Below are 11,565 nucleotides of genomic sequence, written 5' to 3'. Positions count from 1 at the left end.
CAAATTGGGGTTTAACTTTAGTGAAAGAGCTATCAACCCAATTAGAATAAAAGGGCTGAAGCCTTAAACCTGGTCCAAGAGACCAAACCCGAGCCCTCTCTATCTTCGATCTCTGCTCTCCCTAATCACTGAAACCCTTAGGCCGAGCCTTCATCGGACCTTCATGGCCGACCCTTCAAGCTCCCACTTTGAACATCAATGCCACCACAATAAATCTCACCGAGCCCTCTCTCTCACTCTAAACCCGAGCTCTGTCTTTAACCTCTGAAGCTCCCATGGCGGAAGCCCAAGCTTCCACTATCTCTGATCCTCATCACCACCACAGACGGTGGTTCCACATCTCGATCCCTTTAAATCCGAGCCAAAACAACACCTATCTCTAATTTCTACTCTCTTAACTCTCAACCTCAAAACCCACGTCTGATCTACCACCTATGATGGCACTAGACGGCGCGTGAGTTTATTAACAAAATAGAAAAAATGCTACTCTTGCTACACTATTCTTGAGTTTTTACTTCATCACATTGCTGCTGAGTTTATTTTCATGTCCATCACGTGGACCACTCACACCGGGTACACTTTATGTGTCTAATTCTGATTGCAAAGCAGTTGTTCATCAATCTTCTTTTCTTTATCTGTAGACATGGTTTCATTTATATTTTATTTTATTTTTTAACATTTGTAATAACACCTTGGCTTTTTTACCCTGTAGCCATACTAAACGCACCATACCATCTGGCACATGTATGCAGTTACCATAATAAAATTAGGCCCATCTGTGGAAAAAAAAAAAAAAAACCAATCAAGGAACTTTTAGTCTATACGACAATATGCAATACTAAAAGTTTCCCCCAGATAATCCAAACATTTATTGAAACTTCATTACCTTAAATCCAAGGTATACAAGTCCCAAAGTCACCCTTCCTTTGTTCTTGTTTTGGGCAAGGCAGAAGGGCTAGTAGGAGAACCTGGAGGAAGAGGCTGACAACAACATTGACTCTTTCCATCTTCTAGCTTTCCAATTGGAGACTTCAGGCTCAAGCCATAATGTGGGAGAAGAGGTGATGTGGGACTTGTGGGCCACCTCAAACCTGGACCAGAGCGTCTTGATCACATGTTGAACATGGTATCACCATGTCATCTGCCACCAAGATACAACACCAGTTACTATTCACGGAAGCATTAAAGAAGCATAATTAGAATTATCCATTAACATCTTTTTTTGGCTTTTTAGATAGACAACAGAATAATTGATCTTACGGTATCTATTAAAAAAAAAATCCTAATAATTATTATCTTTTGAGTTGAACACATACTTCCTCCCCTCTAAGGCTCTAACTATAGTACCCAAACACTCAAATACGACAATAAATTCACGTCAAACACCAGGTAAAGATTATCTAAAATGAATAACGACTTATCTTAATATGATACATTTTTTGCTCATACAACACTTCATTGGTTGAAGTTGAAATACTTTTGAATCTCAGTTCCTGGTATTTTAATAGAACAATTCCAATATCCTCCTAGTTCTCAATACTGCTTGCATTTAGCAAATACAAGAAATTTAAGTAACATGAATTTGGAGAAAATAACAAATATTGTTTTTTTATAACTTAAACAAGAGAGAGAGATCACCTGATTCAATACTGTGCTTGATGTTTTGGATCCAACCCTATGCAGTTCCTTGCATCCACCATTCCCATTGATTGTGGAAGCCTTGGAATTTCTCAAAGCTGCTTGCAGTTGTCAATGTCAAGAAGTTCTAATCTAGGGGAGCTACTAATGCTTTCTAGGAGAGTAACAATATTGGAGTTAAATAGAAATAGAAATTCCAATACAGGGAAGTTATCGGGCTTCATGAATTCAATTATATAATTATCACAGCCAACGAGTTCCAGACTAATCACACTGAGAAACCCATATCCCTAAAAACTGACTAAAGGAACTGTGTGCTAATAGGGTCCAGTACCCATTAGCATCTTGTGACTTCGCTTGCTTCACCTATTGTTCCACTGCTGTTACACTTGCTTCCAGTTTACACTTTATCCCTGCACATGAAATTATGGAAGCGAAGTCAGTCATGTCACACAATTATGAAGCATGAATGAGGATAGAAAGGAAGGATAACCAAACATGTATAACCAAAAAATCATACGTGTAATATGACAAAATTTTACAATTTCTACAAAACCCAGATGAGCAAAATACAACACAAAGCTGTGATTAATTAGACTACCAGGGCACTGATTGGCATCAAAAACCGTGACAGTGAAAGTGGAAAACAGAGACAATTCTGAGGATTAAACAATCTCAATTCCCACAAATAATGAAGCATCAAGTTGCACAGAACCCACAAAAATAAATAAATTAATTAAAACAAATGGGTATCTTTGGAAAAATGGAAGAAAGTGGAAAACAGAGACAAACCAACCCAAGGATAGTGAGAGGAAATCCCATATGAGTGGTCTTTGTGTGTGGGCATGATGAGTTAAGAAATGATGCCTCTTTCTCTTTGAAGAAAGAGTCCACTGAGAATAAAAAAAAATCCTTTGGGCACATCTATTGGCCTTTTCTTGTTACCATTTGTGTTGGGAGGAACGGGTTTCAGATAATGAACAATATTGCGAACACATTTTTCTTTGAGAGGGAAAAATGTGAATGCGTTCACGTCAAATACTAGGTAAAGGTTATCAGAATAACAACTTATCTTAATCTAATACATTTGCTGACCAACAAGAGCATTACTTGTGGAGCTACTAAAAAAGGTCTTGCATAATAAACTGTCTTTTTAACTGTTCTTCATCACGATTAGGTGACTCCAAATTTTGAAACACACAAGAAAAGCAGAAGTAATAAAAAAAAATTATCTTTTGTAAAAATTAACAATCAAAACTTAACAATTGGTGACTTGCTAAGTTAGAAACATGTTAGCAAGCAGGTTCAATATTCTGAAGAAGCATTTCATCAAACAACTTGTGTGCTTGACTTAAATTTCAATTTAAAACAATCATCAAACATAGTCATTATTTGGTAAAACTGAAACACAAATTTATTAGAAAGTTTCAAATTCAAAGTATACATGTTTTCCAAAAAGGAATTGGAAAAAGAAAGACACTGTGAATCTTTCAATACCTTGATATAACTTGACTCACTTAACTTCTATATATAACTTGACTTTGAACTCTAATTTTTTTTTCCCAGTTGAAAAGTGACAATACTCACATTCAACATAGATAGCAAATGTAAAATTAAAAATCATTATAAAATCCACAACATTTGAATATTAAGAAATGCATTTTGAAGAACAAAAGCAAAATTTGAATATCTAAAGATAACAAGAAGAGATATAACCTCAACCTCAACGTGATTCTGTCTGAATCGAAATAAATACTCATCCTCCTGCGTAAAAGATACAAAATCTATGAGCAGATGCTCAAACAAATCTATTATATTTTCAATGTGGATATGTTTTTTTACTACCATTGATGGAAATGTAAAAGGAGAAACTTCGGTCTAGTGCCTCCACCAATCAAAAGAAATTCAAAGGGCAAATTTTGAAATATTGCGACCAACCCAGAATGATACAGAATTTCCAACACTTCAATGGTTGAAGTTAAATACTTTTGAATCTCAATTCCTGGTATTTTAATTGAACAATTCCAATATCCTCCTAGTTCTCAATATTGCTTGCATTTAGCAACTACAAACAATTTAAGAAACATGAATTTGAGAAAAGTAACAAATATTGTTTCTCTATAACTTAAACTAGAGAGAGAGAGAGAGAGAGAGAGATCTCACCTGATTCAATAATTTTCTTGATGTTTTTGGATCCAACCCTATGCAGTTCCTTGCGTCCACCATTCCCATTGATTGTGGAAGCCTTGGAATTACTCAAAGCTGCTTGCAGTTGTCAATGTCAAGAAGTTCTAATCTAGGGGAGCTACTAATGCTTTTTGGGAGAGTAGCAATATTGGAGTCACCTAGAAATAGAAATTCCAATACAGGGAAGTTATCGGGCTTCATGAATTCAATTATATTTGTATCACAGCCAACGAGTTCCAGACTAATCATGCTGAGAAACCCATATCCCTAAAACTGACTAAAGGAACTGTGTGCTAATAGGGTCCAGTACTCATTAGCATCTTGTGACATCGCTTGCTTCACCCATTGTTCCACTGCAGTTCCACTTGCTTCCAGTTTACACTTACCCCTGCACATAAAAGTATGGAAGCGAAGTCAGTCATGTCACACAATTACGAAGCATGAATGAGGATAGAAAGGAAGGATGTTACCACCACAGGCTTTTAAAAGCTGTTGAACTGGGAGCCACTAGCATTGTTGCATAATCTCTATCAATCAAAGTGATTTTTTTTTCTACTTGAATTTTGGATGGAGTTCCAAAACTGGCTGCTCAGAAAGTTAAAGTAGGGATTAGCTTAAAAATTAGCTGTGGATATAGATTTAAATTCCAAATATCTTATAGAAAAGAAAGTGAAACTAGATATTCAACCTTTGATATCATTAGTTTTCTAAAATGTCATATGAATAGATGACTTTAATTCTTTTGCTGACAATTATCTACGGTTTAAGACATTCTTTTTCACCTATATAATAATAATAATAATAATATATTTTTTTAAAAGGTGAACAGTAATAGGAAATTTGAAAGATGTGAAGGGGGAAAATGAGGAGAATGTGCATATTGCATGTCAATGAGAAGCAGAGAGGGAGTTGATGTGGGAAGGAGAGACAGAGAGCATATACCTCTGGTGCCATTCTGTAAGGACTTCCCTTGAAATAATGCATGGAGGAGGAAACTCTTATCTTGTTCAGAATAACCAAAAATCAGAAATGCTTTTGATGATTAACAGGAAAGCATATAAAAATAAATACAAAGAATACAAATACATACTATTCTCAATGTTCATAGGTCAAGTATTTTTATGGGCTCCCTAATGTGTCAGGCTAGCTTCATACCGGTAAATCATATGTCCTTCATTCTAGTTGGCTTATAGAAAAATATGAGAGAGTGAGAGAGATAAAATCTTATGACTATTTGGGGTTCAGGTGTACGGTGAAAGACAAAAATTAATTTATATTACCAGTATTACGTAAACAGCATTTAATTCAGTCTGTATTCTTGAGCACATTATTGTTCTAGAAAGTGTATGCTTTTGAAACAAAAGTAAACTTTTATTTATGGGGTAAGATAAATGTACATGTTTAGCCATGTCGATGTCCCTGCCAAGAAAGCCACATTATTTAATAACCATAAAGAAATTAACAAAGCTGCAATTCCTGGAACAAACAACTAAGGAACCACAATTAATACCCAAATACTTGTGCACTGTATTCCTTTCATGTAACTATGACAGATCCAATATTTACATATTACATAGATTTGAACATGAGAAGTCCTTCGTTCTCCCTCCCTTTGTCCCAATTATCTATATTACTGTATGTGCATGCGGTTGTATGTGCATGTGCATGTGCATATCCACTGGCCTTTATGAGATCAACTTTTACCAATTCATTTCCATAGTGTCAAACAATATTTGGATGTGAAAGCTGACTAAGAAAATTTATTTCCTGTTAACAAGTACAGATTCAACTAAAAACTTATATATTTGACAGTGGCAATTCAACTATTCAAGTAACAAAAATATAAAAACTGAAGAGAATCTTATAAATAAAAATTACAAAGCCCAGCAACTTGATTTCTCTATAAATACTCATCCTATGATTGAGCCTATAAATTCAGAGAGAGAGAAAGAGAGAGAGAAAGAAAGTAACAAAGGCAGCCAAAGATTTTGATAAAGGAGGCATACCTTGGCATCAAGGTTGTTTTTCAAATGGAATCATATTTCTTTGAAGTTCAATCTTGTCTACAGACTGGTGTTGGAATCATCACTGACAAAGGTATGGGCCACCGAAGACGAACCATCAAAGCCATTTTTAAATCCCAAATCTAGCTGACTTAAGCCTAATTCTAATCCATTTGTGGCAACCAATGGAACCTAGCTTTCTGCTCGGCCTCTTCAATATGAGTTGGAGGTAGGGTTTTTGGGGACGTTTGGCATGGGTTGGTTGATGGTTTCGTCTTCGCCATTGGCATCAGATTCCGGCACATCTATGTGGAACCAAGGAAGACCCATAACCACAACAGATGCATTCTACATGGACCCTATCTATTTTATGAAATCAGTGTGATTGATGTGCCACAAAGTCACCCTTCCTTTGTTCCATTTGTTCTGTGTAGAAGTTTTGTTTTTAATGACACTTGTTCTTGTGTTGAGCAAGGCAGAAGGGCTGGTAGGAGAACCTGGAGGAAGAGGCAGACAATGACATTTACTCTTTCCATCTTCTTGCTTTCCAATTGGAGACTCCAGGCTCAAGCCATAATGTGGGATAAGAGGTGATGTGGGGCTTGTGGGCCCCCACGATCCTGGACCTGAGTTTCATGATCTCATGTTGAACATGGTATCACCATGTCCTCTTTCACCAAGATACAACACCAGTTACCATTCACGAAAAAATTAATTACAAGTTGAACCATCGACTTACACCTCTGTAAAGAGGGGAAGTACTAGTAGGGTACAAGGCCATTGATCGGTTGGGTTTTTTTTTTTTTTTAACTATTATCTGTAAAGAAATATTTATTGCAAAAAGATTACTACAATTGACATGAAGAAGTCTAAAGAATTACAGATTAGCAATATTATGTACATAAAGATGACGACTCCATACACTCTAGGATGGAATGACTAGGTGGTAAATTCCCAAACGCAAGACCAATCAAATAAAGAACTAGTAAACAGAGCTACATTGGCCACATTATACATAAAGGAACAATGTTTCTAGCAATCCAACGTGTGCTTGCCAACCCAATAAATCATACATATAGTAAAATAACTTGTATAACCAAAAAAGAACCCTAACAAAAAATCAAAAGCAAAATAAAATCAAACATGTATAACCAAAAAATCGTACCTGTAATATGAAATATCCAACAATAAGACAATTTCTACAAAACCCAGATGAGCAAAATACAATACAAAGCCGTGATTAATTAGACCACTAGGGCACTGATTGGCATCAAAAACCGTGACAGTGAAAGTGGAAATCAGAGACAAACCTGAGGATAAAACAATCTCAATTCCCACAAATAATGAATCATCAAGCTGCACAGAACCCACAAAAATAAATAAATAAAAACAAATGGGTATCTCTGGAAAAATGGAAGAAAGTGGAAAATAGAGACAAACCTGAGGAAATCCCATAGGAGTGGAGTGGTCTTTGTGTGTGGGCATGATGAGTTAAGAAATGATGCCTCTTTCTCTTTGAAGAAAGAGTCCAAAATCCTTTGGACAAATGTAATTTACACTGATATAGCCAAATCGACCATCCCTCTATTTTATGAGCTCATGCTTTAAAGAAAAATATATTGACGAAGGGAAGCAAGTGAAAAATAATTCTTATTATTTGTAGAAAATTATTTTACATCTACAAATAAAGTTGGTATTTAATTGTCCAAGCATAATATATAACAATAGATTTAATACACTAATACAAGATTGTAGGAAATTATTTGAGCTACTCACACGTATTAAAAAAACATATAGAAGACAAGGTATATGAAACATGCAGAATACTTCTTATTCAATGAATAACCATAAGCAAGCTTATCTAGAATGCCAGAAAAGTCTTTCCATCCAATGTAACACTTTTAAGGAGCTAAAGACTTTTTGGACCTGCGAGTAGTTAGTAGAAAACAACATTAAGAGAAAATATCAAAATAAGTAAATAACTTAATACCAACATTAAGATGGTGAGCTAAGTTTGATTTTTACCTTCCATATAGCCAAGTATGTTGTGTTAAATCCTAGCACCAAGAATAATGTCCCTAACCAAATGCAACTCAGAGATGGCCTTACTGATGTCCCATCGTTCTTGTGGCAACTCCATAGAGCATGCCACTCCGACCTTGACCATGGATATCAAACACTCCTTTATTTTATTTGCAAGGCTACCATTGTGATTTCCAAGAACTTCATCAACATTATTTAGAAGTTTGGGATCCACAACTTCCATTACACCATCAGGTAAGGCCATGCTAGCATAGTTGTGAAGGTTAAGGCCTCCCTCAAACACACTATTTATGGGTCTCTTTCCCGTTATCATCTCTAACAATAAAATTCCATAGCTGTACACATCTCCTTTGATTGACACCTCACTTCCTAGACCATACTCTGCCATTAAGAATATTTAATATAGATAATGTGTTCACATTATACTTTGGGAGCTCAAAATAATCATTGTAAATATGGGAAAATATATGTTAACAATTAAAAAGTACAGTAAATCGTGCTTACCTGGAGGCGTGTACCCAATTGTTCCTCTTATTCCAATCGAACTACTTTCTTTCGAATTGGTAGGTCTTAAAAGAAACTTCGCAAGCCCAAAATCTCCAACATGAGCAATCATATCACAATCAAAAAGAATGTTGCTTGGCTTTATATCACAATGAACAACTGGCATTGGGCAATGGTGGTGTAGATAATCGAGTGCACAAGCAACATCAATGGCAATGTTTGTTCTTTGAAGTATGGTCAGATTTCGTATCTCTACCTGCATGATATTTGTTTCTAGATCCATATGCAACCAATTTTCTAGACTTCCATTTGGCATGAACTCATAAACTAGAGCCCTAAAATCATTGCCACGAAAATCCACACTTGAGCAACAAGTTATGATCTTCACAAGATTTCGGTGACGAATATTTTTCAAGGCTTCACACTCAGAGATGAAGCTCCTAGAAGCTCCTTGACGTTGAATATTTAGTACCTTAATTGCAACAATTGATCTATCCTCACCAAGGATGCCTTTATACACTGAGCCAAAACTACCAACACCAATCAAATTTGCTAACGAAAATCCATTAGTTGCTTTAAGAAGCATTTGGTAAGACACTCTCAAAAATGATTGGTTCAAGGAAGATTCCGAAGAGTTATCATTTCTTTTATTTTTGCGCCAATAAAATAAGAAAAATGACACTATGGTTATTACCAAAATCACACATGCCATTGAGATTACCACTTTGAGTGCAAAAGGCCACTTTATTTTCTTCTCTTCTTTTGTTAAGCACCTCGGCAACTTTAGTTCTGATATGCCCCCACATAATCTACTATTTCCAATGAGTGATATTGTGCTAGCATTTGCAAAAACCCCTTTTGTTGGAACCTCTCCCTGAAAATCATTGAAGGATAAATTCAAATTCTTGAGGGAGAGTTTCTCCAAGAAATTTGGAATTTGACTAGAGAAGTTGTTCCGAGAAAGATCCATGACTTGAATACCTCTCAAAGAACTCAGGGATTTTGGAATTTCTCCTTGAAATAAATTACCCTCCACATAAAGGTACTCAAGGCTTGTGCAAGAGGCTAGGCTGCTTGGAATTTTACCAGACAACTTGTTTTCAGATAAGTCCAACAATCCTAAATGGACAAGATTGCCTACCTCAAAAGGTAGTGATCCTACAAAAAAGTTTTGAGATAAATCAAGTCCAATTGTCAGCGAAGAAATTGCAAAGAGTTGCCTTGGAATGATGCCACTGAGATTGTTTTGAGAAAGATATAACTCCAGCAAATTTTGGCAATTTTTTATACTTGGTGGGATAGTTCCTTGCAATTTGTTACTTCCTAAATGAAGTTCATTTAATGATGTTAGGTTTCCAAGGGTGATTGGTAACCTTCCTGAGAGTCTATTGCTATGTAAATATAATCGCTGTAACTTTTGAAGACCAGTAATATCATCTGGGATTGTCCCTGAAAACTTGTTACCACTCATCCTTAAGGTTGTCAAGTTGACCAAATTACCCATCCCTATAGGGATCTCTCCAAAAAGAAGATTTTCATCAATTACAAAATAGGTAAGCTGGGTTGAAAGATTACCCAAAACATTAGGCAACGTACCTTTGAGTTGATTCCCTGAAAGATTTATTTTTCGTAAACTGCTACAATTGACTAGAGATTGAAAGAAATTCATTTCATCCTCATCTCCACTTCCTAAATTATTATCTTCAATTAATAATTCCTCCAAACGGTGCAAGCCTCCAAAATTGACTGAAATTTTTCCCGTAAAATTGTTCATGTAAACTATGAAATTCTGTAGCTCTGAAGCATTAGATAATGAGATTGGAAGAGATCCGGTAAATTGGTTTTCAAAGATTAGAAACCACTGGAGATGCGGAAGGGTGAGGAATAAGTTTGTAGGAAGACTTCCACTAAGCTTATTTTTATAGAGATAAAAATCAGTAATAGACGAAAGATTATATAAAGATGGAGGGATCAAACCAGAGAGTTTATTGCCAGACAGTCCAAGTAAATTTAAGCTTCGTAATTGACCCAAGGTATCTGGAATATGTCCTTCCAGAGCGTTGTAGGATACATATAAAAATTGTAGAGCGCTAAGATTCCCAATGAAAGCTGGAATTTTTCCCTTGAGGTTATTTCTGGACAAGTTTAAATCAGTAATAGACGAAAGATTATAGAAAGATAGAGGGATCAAACCAGAGAGTTTATTGTAAGACAGGTCAAGTAAATTTAAGCTTCGTAATTGACCCAAGGCATCTGGAATGTGTCCTCCAAAGACATTATAGGATGCAGATAAAACTTGGAGAGAGCTAAAGTTCCCAATGAAAGGTGGGATTCCTCCCCTGAGATTGTTAGTGCGAAGAGCTAGAAACTCCAGCTTTGATAAAGAAGCAAGCTCCTTTGGGATTGACCCCGAAAGGTTATTTCCACCGACTCTAAGAATCTTAATGTTGGAGCAATGGGAAAGGTTTGCAGGAATTTCCCCTTGGAAGGAGTTATTAGACAACCACAATACTTGCAACCTGAATAGACGGCCAACTTCATCAGGGATTTTGCCTCCAATGGTGTTGTTTGCCAGCATTATTTCCCTAATGAAGCTGAGGTTGCCTATGTATGGAGACAAGGAACCCACCAAACCTTTGGTCCCAAGATCTAATACAATGACTCTTCTATGCTTGCGGCCGCACGTAACACCTTCCCACTTGCAAAAATGGAGGGAATCATTCCACGAGCTGAAAACGTTTTCAGGGTCACGTGTTATCTGTCTCTTAAAGGCCAACAAAGCTTGATGATCAGTCTCATTCCCACCGACATAAGTTGAGGTGGCAATACTAATACCAGAAACAGAAAGAGTTTTAATATGTAGAAGTACAACCAACAAGAGAAGGATGGTTTGGAATTGAATTGAGCACAATAATCTCAGATTCATTGCTTGCATTTTTATTTCCAATATGCAAAATTTACGTTTGCCTAACAAAATAAGGCGTCTATACAGTAGAAATATGGGTGCACCAGCCTCTTGATGACGACAAAATAGTCGTCAATCCTACAAAGACCTAGACTTTTTTTGTGTGGGTATGGTTGATGCCTTACTTGTGATCTTGAAGTCAACTTTTGAGGCTGAGCTGCAATTATTCTTTGTGGGTAACCAATTAATTATACATTTTTTCCCCTAATGAGACAAAGACCAAGA

General features: G+C 36.2%; 1 protein-coding gene across 1 annotated transcript; it reads right to left on the bottom strand.

The window, feature by feature from the left end:
* Positions 1 to 713: 713 nt before the first annotated feature.
* LOC115962528 (probable LRR receptor-like serine/threonine-protein kinase At3g47570) lies at positions 714 to 11,349 on the bottom strand. The gene is made up of 13 exons (XM_031081380.1): positions 10,569 to 11,349; positions 8,376 to 10,424; positions 7,854 to 8,252; positions 7,269 to 7,754; positions 6,994 to 7,184; positions 4,768 to 5,244; positions 4,299 to 4,410; positions 3,802 to 4,213; positions 3,484 to 3,703; positions 3,355 to 3,402; positions 1,639 to 2,051; positions 887 to 1,141; positions 714 to 776 (listed from the first exon to the last, which is right to left on the bottom strand). The coding sequence occupies exons 1-3, from the start codon at positions 11,308 to 11,310 to the stop codon at positions 7,879 to 7,881; spliced, it is 3,165 nt and encodes a 1,054-aa protein (XP_030937240.1). The 5' UTR covers positions 11,311 to 11,349; the 3' UTR covers positions 714 to 776; positions 887 to 1,141; positions 1,639 to 2,051; positions 3,355 to 3,402; positions 3,484 to 3,703; positions 3,802 to 4,213; positions 4,299 to 4,410; positions 4,768 to 5,244; positions 6,994 to 7,184; positions 7,269 to 7,754; positions 7,854 to 7,878.
* Positions 11,350 to 11,565: the final 216 nt, after the last annotated feature.

Source organism: Quercus lobata, chromosome 10 (assembly GCF_001633185.2).
Source record: "Quercus lobata isolate SW786 chromosome 10, ValleyOak3.0 Primary Assembly, whole genome shotgun sequence".
Classification (NCBI taxonomy): Eukaryota; Viridiplantae; Streptophyta; class Magnoliopsida; order Fagales; family Fagaceae; genus Quercus; species Quercus lobata.
The sequence above is the reverse complement of the archived record's forward strand: the minus strand, read 5'-3'. Positions and strand labels throughout refer to the sequence as shown.

Bases quoted from the DNA above. Each gene is read 5' to 3' on its own strand.
- LOC115962528 (XM_031081380.1), bottom strand. From the start codon at position 11,310: ATGCAAGCAATGAATCTGAGATTATTGTGCTCAATTCAATTCCAAACC. The intron at 10,425-10,568 runs GTTTGATCCCTC...ACGCTCTGGAAG, and splicing joins GTCTTACAATAAACTCTCTG to GACATATTCCAGATACCTTG. The intron at 8,253-8,375 runs GTAAGCACGATT...TCTTAATGGCAG, and splicing joins AATTGGGTACACGCCTCCAG to AGTATGGTCTAGGAAGTGAG.